The 25,052-nt window shown below is 40.2% G+C and overlaps 1 protein-coding gene across 2 annotated transcripts in view; it reads right to left on the bottom strand.

Annotated features, from left to right (window-relative positions):
- The window catches only part of LOC136866435 (trypsin-7), a 48,265-nt gene extending 25,224 nt beyond the window's left edge, over window positions 1–23,041 (bottom strand). The window contains exons 1-3 of one of the 2 annotated variants that reach the window (XM_067143371.2): window positions 22,803–23,041; window positions 6,759–6,877; window positions 2,518–2,591 (exon numbers count right to left, since the gene is read on the bottom strand). In XM_067143371.2, the coding sequence (XP_066999472.1) occupies window positions 2,518–2,591; window positions 6,759–6,876 (192 nt within the window). In that variant the 5' untranslated portion in view covers window position 6,877; window positions 22,803–23,041. The remainder of the gene's footprint in view (window positions 1–2,517; window positions 2,592–6,758; window positions 6,878–22,802) is intronic. The other variant, XM_067143372.2, reaches the window with a different exon arrangement.
- Window positions 23,042–25,052: the final 2,011 nt, after the last annotated feature.

Genomic DNA, 25,052 nt, shown 5'->3' on the forward strand with positions numbered 1-25,052 from the left:
TCAAAGGCAACGCAGACCCACGGTGTCGCTCATATAGTGGTACAACTCACAGGCTACGCCCAGACCCGCGGTATTGCACACATGGGTACGACGCACGGGTACTGGAAAACCCACAGGGGAACCAACTCTCTGCTGCTACTAATCACAAACCCATTTCGTACCGAACATAGTGGTACAACTCGCAAGTACAGGCAACCCATGGTGTTCCCCGCGTGATGGCACGAATCAAAAGCAGTTTCATGGTTCCAATTTAATCATCCCTTGGTCGCCCCTTTTAGTCGCCTCTCACGACAGGCAGGGGATACCGTGGGTGTATTCTTCATCTGCGTCCCCCACCCACAGGGGGTAGTGTGTTTGGTCCGCGAGAGGTATTTTATTTCCCTCAAGTCCGCCGGCAAGCCGGTCAGGACCCTCCTATCCGCCACCTAGGACGCGCCTACGCCTACACCTACGCAGACGACATGGTCATTGTATCACAAAACTTGGAAAACATTCGAACAGCCTTCAGCAAACTTACAACATAGGCAGAAAAGAATGAGCTTACTATAAATAGTAGCAAAACTGTAAAAATGACATTCAGAAGAGGAGGCAGACTATCAGCAAATGACGTCATCATGTATATGAATACTCCTATGAAGAAAGTACCGTATTTCAAATACTTAGGAATCACACTTCAGACGAGTGGAAATGTCTACGATCTTCACATTAAAGAACGAACCATCGTAGCAAAGACGGCAATTAATAGCATAAAGTACCTAGGAAAACTATCTCTGCCCACAGCTTATCACACTGTTTCGCTTAAAAATTGCTCCCATCATAACATTTGGACTGGAAACCATCTGGACACGCCTAAAGGAGAAAAATTTCTAAGACATAGAAAAAGTCAAAGCCAATCTCCTCAAAAGAGCACTATGTCTGTCAAAGTACACATTATCCCAACTTATATATGCACTGGCAAGAAAGCAATTTTTCATCGAAGACCTCCGCCTCGAACTGCTTCTACCTGCTACTAAAGCCTACTTGGATGTACTGCAAGAACTCGAAAAGAAGAGACAAGAGATTTGGCTACAGTGTTATTCAACGGATGCGATGATATATATGGAATGGGCACAAGCCAGATATGACCTACGTCATGTGTGACAAGATATGCCGTACACGGCTTCCATCATCGGATATGCGTAACAGATAAATTCCATGAACCGGACTATAACTGCAAGTGTAAATTATGTTGAGGGTACTGTGACCGATATCATCTGATACTGTGCAACAAAAGACAAAACTCTTTTACAAGTTTATGTAAGAAATAAATGCACATTGTGCGAAATTTTTCATATTATTAATTATAATTATGTAACTTTGGGGATGTTAGGTTGTTTAGTAATTATTATACAGTACGCTGTCAAGTTTCAAACCTACAACCAGAATCCTCGTCAGAGCAATGACAAAGCCCTTTGTGGCTATTGTCATTCAATAGACTCAAGATAGAAAGACTGTGTTAGAAATGTAGTTCGTTCCAGGACCTCCAGAGTCAAGTAGAAAGAAGTTCAAGAGTTAACTATGGAGCGTAACCATGGTCTCAGCCCAGTCGTCATCTTCGTTAAAATTATTCGGGTGTCTATAGTGTTGAGTTTCTGAGAGGCTGATCTACATGGATACAAAATCAATAATTTTTTTCTGTTTGCTTTACGTCGCACCGACACAAATAGGTCTTATGACGACGATGGTACAGGAAAGGCCTAGGTATGGGAAGGAAGCGGCCGTGGCCTTAATTAACGTACAGCCCCAGCATATGCCTGGTGTGAAAATGGGAAACCACGGAAAACCATCTTCAGGGCTGCCGAAATTAATACCAGTTCTATTTGAAAATTTTCTTGAAAGGGCTCTGATTTTAGATAATTTTAGCGGTTCAATTCACACCTGTGCACCTCACTTCATGGAGCCATGCCACAAGAACACATTTCTGAATGATGGCTTACATGACGGCTTCTAATTAGTAGTTGGGAACTCAAACGCTAAAATCTCCAAGATTTGAGAGAATTTACACATAGGTATTGACATTTGAACTATGTGGAATGCTAGAAAATATCGCATCCACCACTCTAGAAATTCTTCTTATTAGTGTGGGATTAGAGATCACATCTCTTCTCATTTACCTTCAGGAGGCTAAATACTATCAGATTCCAAAACTTCATATCAGGATTTGAACCCTTCGTGGGAGAATTAGGGTTATAACTAAGGCTACTAGGGTGTTATTTCAAAAACTTTGACTTTGACACCAGTCAATACTATTTTAATGAGAAACCAATTAAATTGAAGATGAATGAGCAACCTGTGATAGTGAAATTGATGTGATGGTATTGACCTCTTCACGAGAATAATATTCACATGAAGTAAACATCACAGTGTGCGTTATCAACAACCGAATGTACCTCGATTCGATTTTCTGGCAATAAAAATATGGAAATCAAGACAATGAGAATTTTATTAATTAATAAATTCCAGTTTCTAGTCGATTACCTGATACGGGATATCCTTGATATCTGCCAATTCGCCACCCACAATTCTGCCATCTGGTCTCGCGAGAATGGGAGCTGAAAATTAGACAAATAACAGATAATAAGAGATTCAGGATTTAATTAAAAAGTCGTAAGTGACCAGCTAATTATTATTCATGCGTGATATGAAAATTCTGTAACTGACCAACCGTTCGAATTCAGGACCTTGTGACAAACAGTTGTTGCCTTAGGTTTCTAGTCCACTAGAGCAATATGACAAATAGTACTTTCAGGAAACAACTTATCGAACCTAAGGACTGTATTATTCCCAGACTCTTAAAATAATAATAAAAATAATAATACACCAAATAGGAACAATCATACCGTGATGCCCACCAACACTGCACGAGGAGACGGCATCGGAATAATAATAATAATAATAATAATAATAATAATAATAATAATAATAATAATAATAATAATAATAATAATAATAATAATCAGAAGAAGTACCTATCAACTTCTGTTTTAAAAATCCAAAAGTAAGCAGCACGATCTATTATTCATGATTTCCAACAAAGGAGCAATGTTACAAAAATTTTGAGAACTTTGGGCTGGGAAGACTGAGTAAGGAGACGAGATGTTCGACTATGTGGTATGTTTCGAGCTGTCAATGGAGAGATGGCGTGGAATGACCATAGTACACTAATAAGTAGAGCCCGAATTTCCATGCACTATCAAATCTCAAAATATGGATGCATTCTTGCACTATCATATGGCAAAACATACACAATAAACTGAAAATATGCACTATCAAAATTCAGTTCCTTTTGAAACATTGTACAACAGCTAACTTGTTCAAATTGTGTTGATTTAATCTCATCCGTTCATCTGTTAGCACATTCGTTTTCTTTGCTAGGGGCTTTACGTCGCACCGACACAGATAGGTCTTACGGCGACGATGGGATAGGAATGGCCTAGGAGTTAGAAGGAAGCGGCCGTGGCCTTAATTAAGGTACAGCCCCAGCATTTGCCTGGTGTGAACATGGGAAACCACGGAAAACCATCTTCAGGGCTGCCGATAGTGGGATTCGAACCTACTATCTCCCGGATGCAAGCTCACAGCCGCGCGGCTCTACGCGCACGGCCAACTCGCCCGGTCAGCACATTCTTAAGCACAGAAAATGATCTTTTCACGTCACAAGAAATGACAGGTGCATACTTAAATGAAGCCATTTGGGAGAAAGTCCGACTCGTTGGCTGAATGGTCAGCGTACTGGCCTTCGGTTTAGATGGTCCCGGTTCGATTCCCGAACAGGTCGGGGATTTTAACCTCCATTGATTATATCCAATGGCCCGGGGGATGGGTGTTTGTGCTGTCCTCAACATTCCTGCAACTCACACACCACACATAACGCTATCCTCCACCACAATAACACGCAGTTACCTATACATGGCAGATGCCGCCCACCTTCATCGGAGGGTCACCCTCACAAGGGCTGCACTCGACTAGAAATAGCCACACGAAATTAATATTATTATTTGGGAAAAAATGATGTCGAATTGTACGTCTTTTGCATTTTCAACACAATGCGTCTTTTATAAGCTTGACGAATTCAAAATCAGGTTTTAAACGGATCAATTTGTTCATTTTAGCTCTAGCTGCCGCAGCTACTTCTCCGTGAAATGATGGCAGACATGAATTTGCATGGAAATCCGGGCTCTACTAATAAGCTTGAGCGGAGTTTTTACGAGTAAGAAATATCGTAATATGGAGATAAAATTGGAATTCAAGAGAACAAATTACAATAACTAGTAACGATTGCCTGCTGCGATGACAAAGACGTGTTATGAGTGATCCAGGATAACAACGGGAGAGGATTCAGTGAAAAACCAAGGTCTGTAAGCTCAGTAACGCGACATCCCAGAAGTGCGATAAAAGTTATGTTTTGTTCGTCTAACTTAGACGAAAAAATAAGTCGTCAATGAGTAATGCACAATTTACGGTTAGATTTATAGTACCTAGTTTATAACTAGGACAGCTTATTCCTATGATTTACAGAAATCGACGTGTGGCCTTTCTGCTTATGTCAATGTTTACTTAAGCAACAGATAAGTGTTTGGTTAATTTGATTATAGGACGTCTACCTTGTGTACTAACTTTGGTTGTCACATAGGATGCCAGGAATACATTCTCTCCGTCACTCAGAAATAGACATACTGTATAACGTGGAAAAATATCCCCAAATTGTGCAGACCAACATTCATAAAAGGCACAATCATGCAAGTTAACATTATATATGAGGCAAAGTCACAGGAAAGGTCATATATGCAATATTAAACGTCCAAATTTTCTCTACTAAATCCAAAATCCTCAAAATATGCATTATGCATGAATTTTCTCTTAGAAAGGCCAAAACATGCAGGCATGCAAGAAAAAATAACGGTTATTTGGAATAGTTAAGCCATAAAAGGAATGCGTGCAAAGTTTGAGAGGTGTAACCAGCTTATTTAAAAACATGAATTTGCATGGAAATCCGCGCTCTACTAATAAGCTTCAGCGGCGGTTTTACGAGTAGAAAGATCGTAATATGAAGATAAAGTTGGAATTCAAGAGGACAGATTGGGGCAAATATTCATTTATAGGACGAGGAGTGAGAGTTTGGAATACATTATAATTATCAGGGGAAATGTTCGATAAATGTCGAATTTCTCTGATTTTTTTAAAGAAAACGCTAGATAAACAATTATTAGGGAACCTGCCACCTGGACTTGTGATGTAGGAAGACTAAATTCCAGTGCCATGCACTTCTTCAGAAGTGGAATTCTCATCTCTTTGCTAGGCACGGATCTATCAGCTATGCCTGAAAGCAAAACCTCAAGAACTGACCTTTAATTTCAATGTTGTCGCTTGGAGCAACTTGAATTTGCAGGCATATCTCATGAACTTGATAGTTAGTCAACGTAGCCGCCTTGGTAGGTCGGTAATAGAGTTACCGACTCATGATTCTAAGCTCGTGAGTTCAATCGCGGCTGATGCAGTCAACGTTCGAAGGGCAATAATTCTCCTGGCACTTCACATCGTTGTAGGCAAGTTAATTATCTCTGGTGTCATTGTCACTCAAAATTAAAGGAATCGTCCAGAATTCCGCATTCATTGCTTGACATCTGCACAATCCCCTGATCGAAATTGGAAAATTGGAAAGCAGACCTTCAAGATGGTGCTATAATAATAATAATAATAATAATAATAATAATAATAATAATAATAATAATAATAATAATAATAATAATAATAATAATAATAATAATAATATTCTTTTATTTATGTCCCACTAACTACTTTTACGGTTTTCTGAGACGACGAGGTGTCGGAATTTAGTCCCGCAGAAGTTCTTTCACGTGCCAGTAAATCTACTGACACGAGGCAGCCGTACTTGAGCACCTTCAAATACCACCGGACTGAGCCAGGATCGACCCTGCCAAGTTGGGGTCAGAAGGCCACTCAGCCCGGCATAATAATAATAATAATAATAATAATAATAATAATAATAATAATAATAATAATAATAATAATAATTATTATTATTATTATTATTGTTGTTGTAATTACTGCCTTTTCCCTTCTGTCTTATAAATTACTATTTCCTTGAAGTTCACGTACTTACTGCTTTTAGTTCCAAACTCAATTCACCACTCCTGAGATTCACATTCCTTGCGAAAAAACAAAGCTCTTTTCTGGAATGCTTTCGAGTCCCAGATAATTCTGATGGTTGGTAGGTAGAACATATGCGGGCTTAAGTTATTGAACCGTTGTCTGTAGTACTGCTAGCTCCTAGTTATGAAACAATAATCGAGAAATGCATTGCTATGGAAATCCTGTGCAGGATCTGACGGAAGAGGGGGGTAAAGAGGAAGAAAGAGACTGTGTTTAAGACCCCTTCAGGTTGAAATGCCCAAGCGAGTGGCTGTGCTGTTTGGATCATGCAGCTATCAGCATTCGCTTTCCTACCTTTTCCCTTCCTCCTACTTCCACACTTCTCAGCAACAGTTCCCTGTTCCTCATCTTCCCTCTGTTGTTCCACCTGCAGTGACTCGTACCGATTTCTCACATATACCTGTCCTGAATTCTGATCCTGAATAGAGCCCTTAGTCTGCAATATCCTTTCCTTTAGAACATTAGACCACCTGACTTCCACAATTCCCCCTTTCCTTCCCTCTTTTACACGACTGTGTCTTGGACATTGTTTGAGGGAGGCCTACCTTCTTTCGTGTCTTCAGAGAGAATGCTGATTATCTCCCACAATCTCTCCAACTCCTCTCTCATACTCCTTAATGCCTGGCCACACCCACAGTTCGTAGACTTGAACTTCTTTCCCATACTTCACGGAAAAATGAAAAGAAAAGGAAAAAATAAATTCACTTATTATATGCAAACAAATGAAGGAAAAGAAATATTGTCTAGGATAGTACACAAATATAACGCGACAATAAAGGTAATTAATATACTAGTACACTACAATACTACTTAGTAGTACTCTCATTTTATCCCAAATACCTTCAAATGAAAGGAACTTCATTAATTCAGTCGGATTGTTTTATTTCATTTTTTACAGTTTATTTCAAATCGCACCGACACAGTGTACCGTACCCAGGGGTAGTAACCCTCTAGGACGATTTCTCCATTCCTGTATAAACATCCGACTAACTCAGGTTTGGGCAGAGAAGTGGGTTGGTTGTCGATGGGCAAGTCTAAAAGTCGAAGTTTCTAACTTAATTATAAGTAAATGACAGGAAAATGGAGGTATAACTCGAATGAGAAACAATAATATGGAGTAGGATGAGTTTATTCACAAAATAACCCCGAATCATACTAACATAAAACAAGAAAATCAAATAATAAAATGATAGTAAGATTATCTCAAAAATTGAAAAGAACTGGGCATTAAAACGCTGTTTCTTTAAATAATTAAATTTAAAATGAAAGTTCAAGCACAACGTTGAATACTTGTGAACTTTAAAAAATCACACGATTGTCCAAAGTTCATTATTTATGATAGTATACGTATGCGTATACAAATACGTATTCGATTCGCATGGAGTAGCACGATGTTTAGTATCACATTGATACGGTTTTTAATTTCGGAGAGTCGTCGCGAAGTTAACATAAAACGAAAATTAAAACGCAAAGGGACACGATATGAATTTTGAAAAATACTAGTGGCATTTCCCTACTCTATATTTACAATGAACACAAAATAAGCAAAGTATCTCACATATATACATCGGAACTGGGCATTAAAACGCTGTTTCTTTAAATAATTAAATTTAAAATGAAAGTTCAAGCACAACGTTGAATACTCGTGAACTTTAAAAAATCACACGATTGTCCAAAGTTCATTATTTATGATAGTATACGTATGCGTATACAAATACGTATTCGATTCGCATGGAGTAGCACGATGTTTAGTATCACATTGATACGGTTTTTAATTTCGGAGAGTCGTCGCGAAGTTAACATAAAAAGAAAATTAAAACGCAAAGGGACACGATATGAATTTTGAAAAATACTAGTGGCATTTCCCTACTCTATATTTACAATGAACACAAAATAAGCAAAGTATCTCACATATATACATCGGATAAAAAAAGGAAATCTTACATACTACACTGACTCGACGTGAAACGGGGTTCACCAAAAGATCTAGTGAGAACTAGATTGACGACCAATATTACTCAGCACTCGGGCTGTTCCCCATTAAACAACAATACAACATATCCAGACAACATGAAATATCACAAAACGCCATCCTGTAAGAGAAAACATCTTATTATCATTTATTGAACATGTGGAAAGTAATGGGCAACATTGCATTCTTCTGCTGCATTTGGGCACCCAAAAGCGCGTTCATCCATCACATATTTCCTGCTGTGCTGTGGGCTGAAAGGAAATGTTAAAACTCAATACTGCACTGAGGCTTGGTTATTGTTCGCCAAGATTGTATCACGGAAATAACATCTTTCACGCTATCTATGTAAACACGGCTGATAAGTAAACCTGTAAGTCGATCTCATATTTCCTCAACTGCACGGAAACTCACATACAATCTTGCTTCTTACTAGCATGCTACAATAATTTATCACACACATCAGACTCGCTGGTCTGGCATCAATTTCCCGTCAATTCCGATTCCTAATATTCTCTCAGAATACAATAGCAGGGTCATATTCACTGCACATCATTCTTTTCACTTCATCAGGCATGCAATCGGCCCGCATAACCAACTTCATAAATCAGCATGCATTAAAACCTCTGATATTTTTTACAATCTCATCAGCCTTTCCCATTATGAAACCAGGTTCGATTCCCATACAAATCATTGTGCGAAACAGTTTCCAACCTACATTGGAAGACTTCCTTCTCATTCAACGTTGCGATACAGCTCCACACATGTCAGCTCCTGAAATACCATGCGTCATGCAATCTAACTGTTACTAACTTTCTAAATGACCAAAATTAAATTGAATTTACTCTCAACGTAGCAAGTGTTTAACTCGGAAAGTGGATGATCTTGCCAATCTAATCTTCCTATCTCTAATATACAAAGAAATCAGAATAATGCTAAGCTAATTATCATGCATATAGATACAACAAAATAAATCCTAACAACTCCCTCAGTATCCCATCTAACTAATCGTAAAGTAAAATAAAAATAAAGAAATCAAGCTTCCTCTTTTATCAGTATTTACAGCACTACAAATGTAAAATAAACACATGCCGTCAGGCAACATTCACGTTAAAGAAAAATCCCTACACTACCTTCACTAGTATTTAAACATAATTCATATAACATGCCATCTAATATAAAAAAAACATGCGTCTTATCTTGGACGACTCTCTGGACTTTGGAAACGGTTCACATCCCTGCCATTGTGGTGTTCTACTCCATGTTGATCACTGCTTTAACACATGGAAACAATCTTCTTTATTCTATGGGCGGTGCCGTCTTCTTGATAAAAGTTCCTGTACACTGCAACACAGAAGACTTTAGGTGAATGTCTCTTCACCGCTCGATTCACACGTGTCGAACAAACCCTTGTTAGCTATGAACTAAGCTAACATTACTGACAAACAAACACACTTGAAATTCAACAATAAGGGTTTCTTTTATACAGCTAGTTAGAGCGGCTCGTGATACGGTTCGAAAGTTATTCGTGAAACGCGACCGGCACGAAAATGCAATACAGCTGAGCGTTCCTTCTTCACTTTCCAGTCTGCGGCTATTATTACCGTCTATTTATCTGGAGTAAAACTTTGCGCCATAATAAAATCGGCAATTTAGCACTGCACCAGTTAATTCAGTAAACTTTACGACTAAAAGCACTGTTTCTCGGTCGTAAAACCATACACTGTTATATATATATCCACGTGGCAACATTCACGCACAAGTATCAGAGCAATACCGAACCACGTTCACTCCCGGTGATTCACTTAATCAGAGTGACGTTCTCCAAAGCTTAGGACGCTAGAGAAGGTTGGCTAACGCCGTTGAAGGTATGGGATTCCCGCATGTTTAAAAGAGCAACCAATCAGCGTGCTTGCCATTCACAATGACTTAATATTAATTAAAACACACCATAAAACACACTGCAAATGACATAAAATTACTCAGATTATTTCTATAGCGTATTCCTCATTATATTTCACCTTCTGACCTGTGGAAATCCGTCAACTAACAGAACTGATTCCTTTATAGCGATATCTTCTTCATGCAATTGTCCATGTTGGTTAACTTGGGATATTAATTCCGCGCGATCCAGACTCCATATTTGCCACACCCACGCGTTCTCATTGGCTGAATGTTCCTCTTGGCCAACGTCTTCTACACGTTCCGAGATGTGCTAACTTCTGGTAACGCTAAGCTTTTCTCACGGTCGCGAGGAAGTATCGCGCAATATCCAGCGACTTGATGTCTCCATGGACTTCCGGTCTTAGCTATCCTGCGATCCACTACCTTTTACCATGCCTGACTGAAACTGATTTCAATAAAATTATATAATATGTGAAAATGGGAAACCACGGAAAACCATCTTCAGGGCTGCCGACAGTATGTATCGAACCCACTATTTCCCGGATGCAAGCTCACAGCTGCGCGTCCTTAAGCGCACGGCCAACTCACCCGGTGAACGTCAAATCAAACGACCTGCACATGGCGAGCCGAACATGTCCTCCGACACTCCCGGCACTAAAAGCCATACGCTACTTCATTTACCACTTTAGTGGCTGTTGCGTACAATATCTTATTGCATACTACGACGAATTTACTTGATTTAAATGAAATGAATTAAATTATAAATAATTTTTATTCGTCACGACGCTAATCGTGCATATTTGGTGCATGCATCGACGTGTTCTTGTTTTGTTGTTCGTGTCTGGCTGTGAAAAATATAAGAGGTGTGTGCACGGAGTTATGTTGCAATAAAACAAAAATGACTGGTTTCTTATGCATTGAACAGTCCACTAAGCTACCAGAATCGTAAACAAGGTCCTTGGGTCTGTATTAATAAAGGTTATACGAACTTCTATATAAATAAAATTGTTTCTGTTTGTCTGTTTGTCTGTCTGTTTGTCTGTTCCACCATCACGTCGAAACGGCTGGATAGATCTCAACCAAACTTCATATTTAGAGTATACTGACCCCGGGGAAGGTTTCGATATGCATATCATTTTAAAATCTTTGAAAAGACGGGGGTTTTATAGGAAAAACGGTTTTCCTCCATTTTCTCTTATACTATTATAGGCAAAATATCGAATTTGTCGTATAAGGACGAGACAAAGCTCAATTTAATCCTCTTGACGCAAAGAACAAAACTCGGTAAGCCCTACGGGCCCGAAAACCATGTTTTAAGGCCCTAAAACCAACCGTTACGGAGATATTGGCACCACACTACCCCTGCTCTAGGAATCGGATAAAGAAATGAACTGCCGTAACCATGGCAACGTCAGCTCCAGGATTCTAGAGCAGTGAAATTATGCATGTACGTTTGGGCATAGCTGTCAACCAAAATAGGTACAAATAAGACTTAATATCTGGGAAAAAAATATACTGTTGTGTAAGGCACTCATAGGACTCCTTTGGGCGGGGATGGAAAGGGGGTGAAGAACGAGTGTAAAAATCTTACTATATATGGAGCAATTTCAACCAAACTTGGTACACGAATCACTTACTATCGGGAGACGATCACTGTGGGGGGTAAGCCATCCCTAGCGCCCTTAAGGGAGAAGGTCAGGGGGGTGGTAGTTACAATAATAATCGAGAATAGTGTCGAATTCATAGTTTTCGGGGTCGCTGAGTTGAAAAGTGATACTCTAGAATTTTTTTAAAATCCAGCCCCCTTTTAGGTTGGGAGCAAAGGGTGGGGGGGTGGGGTGAGATATAGAAATAATTAAAAACAGTTTCGAATCCATAGATTTCAGGGTCTCTGAGATGAATAGTATTACTCCGGATCTTTTGCAAATCCAAGTGGGGAGCGGAGGGGGTGAGATATAAAATTAATCGAAAAACTACATATAAAATATTATCTTCTTCTTCTTACTATATATAAAAATTGATGTATGTGTGTGCGTGGGTGTGTGGGTGTGGGTGTGTATATGACACATCTCCTCCTAAACCACTGGAGCAATTTCACCAAACGTGGTACACTTATCAATTAGTATCAGGAGACAAACCGCGTGAGGGTAAGACACCCCTAGCACCCTTTTGGCAGGGGGCGAGGGGAGTGGTATAAAAATAATCTTATAAATAAAGTTGTTCGTTTCTGTTTGTCTGTTTGTTTGTTTGTTTGTTTGTTTGTTTGTTTGTTTGTTTGTTTGTTTGTTTGTTTGTTTGTTTGTTTGTTTGTTTGTTTGTTTGGCTTAAGTGCGGCCAATATCCAGTATTCGGGAGATAGTAGGTTCGAACCCCACTGTCGGCAGCTCTGAAAATGGTTTTCCGTGGTTTCCCATTTTCACACCAGGCAAATGCTGGGGCTGTACCTTAATTAAGGCCACGGCCGATTCCTTCCAACTCCTATCCCTTCCCTGTCCCATCGTCGCCATAAGACCTATCTGTGTCGGTGCGACGTAAAGCAACTAGCAAAATAAAAAGAATAAAAATGTTTGTTTGTTCCACCATCACGTCGAAAGGGCTGGATAGATCTCAACCAAACTTCATATTTAGAGTATACTCACCCCGGGGAAGGTTTCGATATGCATATCATTTTAAAATCTTTGAAAAGACGGGGGTCTATAGGAAAACCACAACGGTCTTCCTCCATTTTCTCTTATACTATTGATTTTCTGCAAACTCTGTGGACCGTATGTGAAAGGTCTCTTCATCACAAACAACTTTCGTTGTGTTCATAATTTACCTTACTCTTCAAATGACGGAGAAATTTACTATTTTCTGCCGATACCATGCTCGGCATTGAGGGACCGACAGAGCGATAACGAATATATGGGTTACCATGGCAACGTCTCTGACTGCTTGCCAGCAGGGAAGTAACGTATTGTCATTTTCCTCATCATTCCTTTAAATTCGTGGTTGTTCCTTGGGTAGAAAGCAAGAGAGTCGTCAATCGGCCATTCTGCGGGATATTGGCGGAATATCATTGGAGGTTATAACCGTCCTCGAATAGCATAAGTAATAACACAAATATTCATCTTCTTATCTGATTACCTAAGAATCCCTGCGCCTAAATTTCTCTCCGATTACCGCTTTCTTATATCCATAACTCACTCCGGCATAATTTATTGAGGAGCATTTGATTTTCCAATACATTCACTTGGTATTTATATATTTGTCGTCATCCGGATGTCCTCTGTTATAATCTATTTTCTATTAATTTCAACTTACTAAACTGTATTACTTTCTTCCTTAATTACCACGTATGTATGCGAGTGCTAATCCCGAATGCTGTACACTCTTTCCTTTGAGGAAATATTCTAAGCTATGCAAATGTATAACTTCTGGCCCAGGAAAATTCCGAAATATGGATGCAATTTTAACGGTGGTGCAGACCTTCGTTTCGGGGTAATTGGTGGCTAATCAGTAAGTCGTATCAAAAGTCACAAAGCAAATTGCGTTTCATTTTGGAGAGATCTACAACTTTGGTCCTATGACTTTTCGTCGTATTTCTATCCCTAATACATTAAACACAAGTTGATTTTGTACTTTTACACGTATATGTTATCATTTGGCACACTTATAGGAAAGGTAGAATCATGACATTCGGCACGCACATTGACATGACCATTGGCAATGTTATAGCCAAATTTTATGATTCTAGCTGTCACATGAGAATCAAAAATATAAAGTAGCATTCAAAAACTGTACAAGATTTCACCCCATTCAATGACTCTAACTCAATCTAACCCATAAATAAAGGAGATACGAGAAGATGTCATAGGACCAACCATGTAGAGCACTGAAAGGGGCGTCTGATGGTGAAGTCCGTTTGTAGATACGTCGTACAGTTGCAAAGCAGTAACTATCGAAATAAAGGTCTGCACTTCTAGAGTATGTCTGTACATTGACAATTTTGGCGAAATTTCCGTACAGTTATCCGTTTCAGGTGTAATAATGACCATCTGCATATATTCTGTTTTGGTGTCTGTCTGTTTGTTTGTTTGTCTGTTTGTCTAAAACTTGGAAACTACTGGATATATTTCCACCAAACTTGATATTTAGAATCCATCTGTCCTTTGGTAGGTTTTAGGGCAAGTATTGTTTCTGAATCCCTGAATTGACTGGGGGATTATACGAAACCGAAACCGTCATTTTGCAACCAAACTTAATGTAAATTTAGCTGCCGTAATGGAAATTCATTTCTAGGCCTTTTTCCTCATGTGCATCATTTCAATACGAGGATTAATAAGGGAGATATCATTAACGGACCGTTTTCCGGTACAAGTCCCACCGGACTTAACTCAAGAGCGGGTGCGTGTAAAGCGTATGTTTTACAACTTGAAAACTACTGAAGATATTTGAGTCAAACTTTATATTAACATCCACCTGTCCAACGGTAGGTGTTAATCGTCAATAACATTTCATGTTCCCGGAATGGACTGGCGGTTTATAGGGAACCGAAATGGTGATTTTACTCTTCCAGAATATATACAGTACAAGACCAACCTGACTGGAAATCGACCAAACATGATGGAATTCCATCTCTAAAACTTTTTTTCATGTGCATTTTTTCGACAGGAGGATTAATAAGGGAGATATCATAAACGGTCCGTTTTTCCGGTTAAGTCCAGCGGATATAGCCCAAAAGGTGTTGTACGTGGAGCAGGTTCCTTATTTATCTATGTAAATAAAATCGTAACTACTGTGTGCCTGTACATAGACTATTTTGTCGAAATTTTCGTACAGCTACACGCTTAAGGGGTAATAATGATCATCTGCATATTTTTTGGTTTAGTATCTTGAAAGTTCTACTTTTTACACTTCTCACTGAAAACCCAGATTGCGGCATAATCTGCCAGTCGAGAAAGAAAACTGAAATTTGGCAAAATTTTACGACTTAGCCTGTAACGGGCGGAAAACTTCCAAGAGCTTTAAATTTTTCCCTTTCTATCCCGAAGAATATCGAAATATGGAGGCAATTTTAATGATGGTGCAGACCTTCGGGAAGTATCATCACATAACGGATGGCACAATCCCCGTTCAATTTCGAGTGATCTACAACCTTGGTCGTACGACTTTTTGTCGTATTTATATCCATTTTACGTTTGACTTTTCTCTATTTCTCGATCTTAAGTAAAGTAGTACTTTTCACATACATAATTCATACCTTCCATCACTTAGAGGAAAGATAGAATCATCATACTCTACACGAAAATTGGTCCACCCAGTAGCCATATGTGAGCCAAATGCTATGTATGTAGCTGTCACTTAATTATCCGAAAAGCAATGCAATGTGAGATAATCTTACACAAATTTTACCCAAGTTTCTAACTCAATCTGACCCATGAATAGATGAGATATCATATGACCAGCAATTTAGGCCGCTAAATCCGGCGTCTTATGGTACAATCTTTTCTCGATATGATGTACCGTTTAGAAGCAGTTAATCTGTAAATGAAGGTCTGCAATATTGTAAACAAGCACATACTTTCGTATGTCGAACTATATATATTCACTGATGTCGATTTTGTAGCGATCGAGAAAGGGTGTGTCTGCTATTGTAATCAGTACTCCGCACACCGACTATGACTGGCAGTAGGAATGGAGTCCTTCTCCAATTCCTGTGTAACTGGCATTAATGAGGCAGGCCTACCATTGTAATGAATAATTCACTTCTCGATTTGACTTTCAGAAGGCAAGGCAGCATGCAGCATACAGTCTTTGGCTGTAGGCAAGCGTTCCCGCAGTTATAAACAGATGTACCCATCTAAAATGTGACTGGCATTAGGCATACTGGCCTGCTATTTTGATGGAAACTCATCAACTTGGTGTGACTGGCAGGAAGCTGGCTGGCAGTTGGAAAAGGGGCCTATCATTATAATGATAACTGCACAACTCAATTTTGACTGGTTGTAGGGAAGTTTCCTGCCATTATAATAAAAACTCTTCAATTTGTAATATGTCTGGAGGTAGGAAAGGGGGCCTGCAATTGTAACGGAAACTCCCCAAATAGATTGTGACCGCGCAGTAGGCAATGGGGCCTGCAATTATAATGTAAACTTCCCAACTCGATTGTGAATGGCAGTAGACAAGTGAGCCTGTCGTTATCATCACAAATCCGTAACAAGCACTTTACACTGGAAACAACGTATGGGGACCTCTGCATATTGTTTCTCGGATAACGCTAAGAGACATGCTATTTTAAAACAATCTTATTTACTGCATGTACAGTATTTACTTCAATATTCGTATACAATGCAGAATACCGTAGCGAAGCACGGGTACATTTGCTAGTTATGATATATTTTGATATATGCGATATTCATATTTTGGAAATGAATTAACCTAAACATTAGTCAATATTGTGACGGGGGCAGGTTACTTGAGCCGGAAATGCAGACACTCCATGTATTAGATGAGTGCGGAACTACTGTACTGTAAACAGGCGGAGAAACAATTCGATAAGGTTAAGTCTGATGTTCCTTGATTCATGATCTCTCTGAGCATCCGTGTTTTCGTTACTCTGAAACTAATTAGAAAGGATTTGTAATAAAGCTGTGTGGAAAGTAATGTATAGTACGGTAAAGTGTAATTTTCTGCACTCCTTCGAGTATGGGAAGAAGACAATTAGGTCAAGTATGAAATTAAATATAATAACCCTTAAGAACCCGAGTCCGGTCTTCTAAACCGCACGAGATCCCTGATATTTCGTTAACTCCCCTTCTGCAGTTAGTGTCGTCTCGTCTGGCCTCGTAATCGCTTAGCTTGGTAATTCAAAATAACAGCCAGTTGAGAGGAACAATCGCCATGTAGTTCTCCAAGAATAACTTGTTATAGCGCTGTGTCTCGCAGACCGGACCCGGGTGTAAGTGTAATACAGTAGGCTACGGGGATGTCGGAAACTGTAATGTTTAGTAACACTAATTTTGATAAAATAATACAAGATTGGGTAGAAGTGAAGTACTCGGAGGAGAGGACATAAATTTGACCTCAGATCACGGCAGTGTTTCGGATATGTAGGAGGAGAAATTTCTGAAACTTACAGTGATGATGCTTCATCAGTTGATCTGGCGACTTAAGTACACCTCCCAAAGCGTTTTATGGCAAAAATACGTTCAAATGGAGTTCCTATCCCTGCATTAGCCACTCCATAATTTGGAAGCACAACATCGTGGTGGAACTTCCAGTACTTAGAGGACAAGCACGCGACTGTGACGTAAGTCTAAAACATATGCATGTAAAGTGCCCGCGATTTTCGAAGAAGCATTGTATATTTCAAACAGCCTTTTATATTGTGCTTTATTAATGTATTAGCTTTTCAAATGTGCTTAAATGCCGTATCTATCACATTGAAAATATTTATTATGTGCATAGGAGCAAAAACATGAAAGTTTTTTTAATATTAAAGGTGAATTCTGTTAAAGGTCTCTCAGACCGGACCCGGGTATGTATGTCCTTTTTGCGGTACCAGGGCAGTTAAGGGTTAACGATATTATGTATCTTTAGAGTAGGAATCTAAAAGAGTTGATTAATAGACACGGGATGAAGAACTGGATCTGGTGGATCATTTCAAGTACTTAGGATGAGAATTCTCCTGGGATCGTACTTTAGAAAGTGAAATCGCATCTATGTATAGCGAGGATAATGCAATGAGCTCACAGTTTCGATTATTATTAGTATTCTGCGAGAAAGAAGTATGCTCCCCGACACGTATTATCCTGACTAGGTCGTTCTGTATGGGAGTCAAAGATGGGCGAAATCAGGATATCTTACTCATAAGCCAGAAGTGACAGATATAAAAGTAGTGAGGATAATTGCTATAGATCATTCCATGTTAAGGGAAAAGTATTGCTCTTATGACAACAGGGTTGCCATATCGAATGAGTCTGCTGAACAGAATCACGAGAATACGGCGGTAGTTATATTCGGGAAACTCAATAATTAAGTTAAAATTGAAAGCAGGAAGAAAGTTAAGCTGCAAATTATTTTTAAGAACTCAAGGGAACAGGTGGTTTAGAGAAAGCTCATTTTGATTTCCACGGCATAAAGGGAAAATGATGCTGCATAAAGTTGTTAAATCTGTATTTAAGTTCAAGATAAAACGGGGAAGAAACTAAACTACAGTTTTTTAAAAATCTAGGGCACAGAAGTAGACAACAGATAATGTTTATAGAATGATCGTAATGCTTATAATTACATATCTGTAAACGATAACGAATCCTATAACGCAGATTAACGGATTACTACTGGGTAATCCAATGAGCTCCATACTCTTCAACATAGCGGTCTCAGAACTAATACCCACTATAAAGGTCGAAGGCGACGAGGTACATGTATGCAGATAACATGGTGCTCGTATCGAAAAAACACGAAAAACTAGAGGCTGCTTTCAACAAGCTGAACATTTGGGCAGAGGAATATAAATTCATAATTAATCGACAGAAGACAGTACAGATGGTCTTCCGCAAGGAAGGCAGAACAGCATTAACAGAGAAAATTTACTATGAAAATGGAGGAGAAACTATGCCAGTTGTAAGCAACTTAAAATATTTGGGCATTACATTACATACGTCAGGAACTACTTATACCAGACCCTTCAAGAATAGCGTGGCTGCGGCTGTAGTAGCAATGAATGATATCTTGATTTTGTGCAAACTTTCGGCTGAAGTCACTATGAAATTGTTTCATGCAAAAATATCCCCGATAATGACATACGGACTAGAAGAGATATGGGAACATACCACTAAAAGAAATATTCGAGACATTGAAAGTGTAAAAGCAATCGACATGAAAAAGGTATTATGTTTGTCCAAATTCACTCCTTCAAGACTATGGAGCTGACAAGAGAACTCTTCTATACAGAAAAACTAGGTCACAAACCAATATTGTCATCTACAGATGCATTCAACCAGTTACAAACAGAGCAGCAAACCAAGAAGGGAGATATATGGGAAAAATTTTACACCACAGAGGCTATGACCAGTACGGATTGGATGAAGGCAGACTATGAACTTAGGCACATAGTGACTAGATTAGCAACACACAGTTTTCATCACCGCGTGTGTGCTAACAAAACTTTTTATACCCCGAGGAAGGAATGTATATGTTTACTGTGCGAGAAAACTTGCGACTTATATCATGCTGAAGCGTGTACTAAAAGACATATTGGACTAACCAAATTCTGTTTAATGTAATTAGTCATGTAAACATATTTAATGGCCATTGGCTGCAGTAAAATCTTTAATATAATGTTTATAGACTCGGGTTGTGAGGGATGCAATTAATTGCATCAAATAAATTTGCCCAGGCAACACCGGGTAATACTGCGCCGTCGTATCGCCCCACGAAAAGAATGGTAAAATTGAAATGCCCTAGAGATAAATGTGGTAAAAAAGGGGTAAAACTAAAATGCTCTTAAAGAACAACAGCTAAATAACAGTCAGACAAAAATAAGAATCACAGCGAATTTCTGTATCAGTACAAGTCAAGGCGTGATGTATCGCTACACACCACAATATCAAAATATTCATTATAATTTACGAGAGTATTGGAAACACACACTCACACAGATGACTTATCTTCAACAGTGACAAGCTCCCGGAGATTCACGGCGTAATGGATTACGCGTTGCATGTACCAGACCAACTCAGAAGGGAAATGAAAGAAAGGAACAAACTGATGGCTGTTCTGCCATTGTGCTTCTTCCCTGCGGATGTATTTATAAAATAGAAAATGTTAAGTACTGTAATTCTTTAAATAACTCACGGTGGAAAATTTCCTCATTCTCCTTCTTTCTTAGCACAATATAAATTACATTATAATATTCCTTAATCACGAGAAATTATGGGTGTGTTCACTCCTTGTAGGGCCATAAGAGCAATACTGTTTTCTTAACATGGATTGATGTATAGTACAAACAGGCAGAAGGGCGCCGACAACGAGGAAATTAAGACTATTTTAGAAGTGGACTAGACGGATGCAGCTGGAAGTAAGGGCCAACATCGGTGATAGTACGATGTAAGGCGAGTGGAAGAGAATAATTTACGTAGGAGAATAATTGATTTAGCCATGGAAGACAAGAGAAGCACAGTTAGACCAAGTCACCTATGCTTACAGGCTTGGGACCAGACAAGGTCACACATAGAGTTGTGAATGGATGATTTTGTATATCCGCGCAGGGCTCAAGTTATAGGAGTGCTGTTCCACTGCAGGCGTACTGTATGGTACTAATTTTCAGTGAGCACATTTTTCACACGATTCTGAACCCTGGCGAAATGTTATATCATCCGTTCGCAAAACAAGACGCCTTGAAATTATGTAGCAACGTCCCTTTACCATGAAACTATGTTAATGTGTCGTGCCTTGTGACTGGGTGTAACGAAGAGGGGAATCAATGCATAAAACTAGGTAACAATGCAGTAATTAATGCCTTAAACACCTTCCGCCATGCTGAAAGGCGCCTAAGGACAACAGGCGTGATTTCCAACTAGCTACCAGTCCGCGGTAGGCCCTTTACATCGGGTGAAATAGAAGAGGCCGTTCTGGAGGCAGCTCGTAATAATCCACACGTCAGCACAACGGCAAGAACATCAATTTCAACCATACCATCTTCAGCTACACCAAGAACTCCATATGCAGAATTTCGAAGCTCGAATGGAGTTCTGTCGGTGGCTATTAGGCAGGCTGGACAATGGTGCAGCATTCGTGTTGCATATCATGTTTTCGGATGAATCGCGCTTCTACAATAATGAGAAAGTCAATCGGGACAACATATACTATTGGAGTCCGGACAATCCTCACTGGGTGCGACAGGGGGCCCATCAAGTACGATGGTGTGGAATCTTGGGGAATCGCCTGGTTGGACCTTATTTCCTTGAAGGCCATTGGACGGGCCCCACGCTACGCCTGGTTGGACCTTATTTCCTTGAACGCCATTGGACGGGCCCCACGCTACCTGCACTTTCTGCGTCAGGAACTCCCACTGCTGCTGGAGGATATGCCCTTGCATGACCCAACACTTCGAAAAATGAAGGTGTCGCCAAAGAAACACAAGGGCTACAAAGGGCGGGTCCACTTCATGGATTCGTTGTCTCCATTTAGTTTTATCGTGGGCCACGTCAGAAGGGAGATTGACGATCTTCAGATCTTTATGAAGAGTATCGGCCTATCTCTGTTTTGGTCGTCGAAAGGGACCGTCTCCTACCGTGTAACCCATCTTTGGGATCGGCCCCTGTCTTATGTTCATGACCAAACCTTCGTAGACGGCTTTCCCGCATTTTATCTTAAATCAGTGTAACGCCAAATTTGTTCCTAATAGTGTTATTGGAAATGCGATCTAGTTTATTGAGGCCAGCTGACCCACCTCAGCTCCACCACATCAGAGTTTGCCCATTCGTAACCACCCGAAAGAGGAACTGCGAGGGAAAATGATAGGACCAGGCGGCTCTGCTTCTTGGCCCACCAGATTACCGGATTTAACGCCGTTAGAATTCTTGTGGGGATATTTGAAGAATGTAATTTACACTCGAGCGCCGGAAAACCCCGACCAGCATCGGCAACTCATCACGGACGTCTGCTGAGCAATTACACCTGGAATGCTTCAGTATGCAGGACGATCTGTTGGACACTGGGCCCGAATGTGGATAAACCAAAACGGTCATCACATCGAACACTTGCTGCTATAAAACATTGTCAGGGAAGTTGTGTTCCTATTATTTTTGGTCTGTATGTGTCCGGCCTGCTAACTGATCGGCCATTTTTAGGGTCACAAACAGATTCATTCACACACAATTTGCATGAAAGCTAGAATAGAACTTACATTGCGTGCGGTACGTATTAAAGAATATTTCAGAAATTTGTAATCTTCGCCCCAGACTCAAACCTCCCAGCTGATAAGCAAGCGCGTCCGCCACGCCTTTACCAACTACACTACGGTTCCGCACGGCACATTGGGCAGCTGACATCAATTATTTGGTTTACTACGGTCATAGTACCAATTTAGTGTTTCACCGGCGTGTCAGGTTCATATGATCTAGAAGACAAACGCATCTCTTCCAGTATGTAGTACGAATATAACACTGTTTTTTGCTATTTGTTGTACGTCGCACCGACACAGATAGGTCTTACAGCGACGATGGGACAGGAAAGGCCTATAAATGGGAAGGAAGCGGCCGTGGCCTTCATTAAGGTACAGCCCCAGCATTTGCCTGGTGTGAAAATGGGGAAACCACGCGAAGCCATCTTCAGGGCTGCCGACAGTGGGGATCGAACCCACTATCTCCCGGATGCGAGCTCACAGCTGCGCGCTCCTAACCGCACGGCCAACTCGCTCGGTGAATATATAACATTACATGCTCCTATGATGGTGAGGCGGTGAACACCAAGATATCCGGTTGGGTTATCTGTGCATACTGACTGGTCAGATGTTTTCAGGGCGGAATAAATATCGTGGTTTGCTCTATATAAATGTAAGCAGTTAATTTCGTCAACAGTTCTTTACAAAAATTTCAGTATTAATATTTAACATACCATTAATATTTAAATTGATTATTCTTCTGTACATGTGAAAGTACTGTATAAAAAGGAAAGGAGTAAGATTTGTTATAATATGATCAATATTAAGGTAAAAGGATGTACTTACCAAGGTTGCAGCCTAGAACTGTGAGTATCCAAACGGATGGCAACATTTCACAGGATGTATTTCTTGCCAATTGTCTCCTAATCACTGTGCCTTATCGAACACCCGCATGTGTACTGAATGTTATCTATGGAAGAAGTCGAGATGTTGTTGGAAAATAAGATACTTACTAATTGCAGATCAAGAAATTGCTAAATTCACACTTTGACCTGATAATGAGAAGCATATGTAGCATTGTAGGTAGCAACATAGAATCTTATCTGCTCCTCGTTAAGATAAAGATGTTATGTAAAGAAGGGAAATCCCACTTGCGTCAAATTCATTTCCTGGTACTCTTGGGAACAAGACAATATTTAGATTTTACCAAATCTTTTCAATGTGTCTCTGGCAAACACATCATAACTCAGGAAGGATCTTTTCTTGCAAGTCAAGTGCTCGCGATGCTACGCATAAATAGCACAACGGCGAGGATGGAATTGTGGGGCTTACTTCCTTCTTTTGCTATTTTTCCCACACCCAAGACGGATCGCGGATGTGATCTGTATTCCGCATCTTAACTTGGTACCGAACGAGTTGACCGTGCAGTTATAGGAGCGCAGATGTGAGCTTGTATTCGGAAGATAATGGGTCCGAACCCCACTGTAGGCAGCCCTGAAGATGAATTCCCGTGGTTTACTATTTTCACACCAGGCAAATTCTGGAGCTGTACCTTAATTTAAAGACACGGCCACTTTTTTCCACTCCCCTTTCCTACACCATCGTCGCCATATGACTTAACTATGTCGGTGGGACGAAAAGCAAGTTGTAAAGAAATTATTGTCATTGTTGTCTTAACTTGGCCCTATCCTACGGCCATATGCATTTCCTGATGGCAAATTTAAGGAGGGATCTTTTCATATGGTTACGAGGTTATTTAGAGGTTGTAGTAAGGATGTAACGAAGATGGCGTAAGACAATAATTGAGGAGTGGAAGTGGAAAACAACGTAAGTGCCGCAAATGCCATTTTGATGTTTTTGTTACCGGACTGTGTGTTGTGGTGATCCCTCTGGAAAGGATTCATGTACCATAAACATTTATATTCGTTCCAAGCACGGTACGAAGATAGCGTTAGCATTTCGAGCAGACCGTAACCGTGGTCTGGAGAGTGACACAAGTGCCTAGGGAGGTCCGGTTGTTAATGTGTGTAGTGCCGCAGCTCGCACCGCATTACATCGTACTAGCCAGTGCTGTTATACTGGTTGTGTCACGCGTTATTACATTGTGTGTGTGTGTAATGCAGGTAAACTGACATGGAACTTCATACGTCTCGGAAGGTTTACAAATCAACGATAAACAAAGAGCGTAAGGAGAAACGTACCGCTGGTAAACCTTGCGCAACATCCACAGGTCGTGAGATTCCTGGCAAGAAAGCGCCATCAGAACAACTTACATGCAAGTGTAAATGTGCTTGTAAGACGTTACTTCGCGAGTACAGGGAGAGTCTGTTCACCCAGTTCTACACTTTGGGCGAAAATGAACAAGGTGCATACCTTTTAAATAGACTGGAGCTTGTGAACATAAACAGAAGACGACAGGGAACATAAAACCATCCGTCAGAAAGTAGGAGACAAGTAACATTGTGATACAGTGTCCCTGTCCGACTCGTTGGCTGAACGGTCAGCGTACTGGCCATCGGTTCAGAGGGTCCCAGGTTCGATTCCCGGCCCGGTCGGGGATTTTAACCTTAATTGGCTAATTCCAATGGCACGGGGGCTGGGTGTAGGTGTTGTCTTCATCATCATTCCATCCTCATCACGACGCGCAGGTCGCCTACGAGAGTCAAATAGAAAGACCTGCACCTGGTGAGCCGAACCCGTTCTGGGATATCCCGGCATTAAAAGCCATACGATATTTCACAGTGTCCCTAACGGAAGAGGTGAGCATGTGCAAATGCGCAGTAAGACGTTCAAGGACACTTTTGCTGTGACAAATCGGTGACTTCGGACACCTCAAGAAAAGAAAAAGGAAGATGTTATGGTTTATGGAAAAGTGAAGGCTCAAACAGACAAAAGGTTAAGTTTACCACAAATGACAGGGATCTGGTGGAAAACCATATAAATTCCTTTCCCCGAGAATGCAGTCATTTAGTTGCTAAAGACCATTTTGATGCTGAATATCTATAGCCTGTTTCTAGTCATTCGACCGGGTCAGGAATGGAATGAATGAAGCCGCCATCTAGCGGTGAGGATAGGAACTGTGCGGTCTGCCGAAAC

This window comes from Anabrus simplex, chromosome 3 (genome assembly GCF_040414725.1).
Source record: "Anabrus simplex isolate iqAnaSimp1 chromosome 3, ASM4041472v1, whole genome shotgun sequence".
Taxonomy (NCBI): domain Eukaryota; kingdom Metazoa; phylum Arthropoda; class Insecta; order Orthoptera; family Tettigoniidae; genus Anabrus; species Anabrus simplex.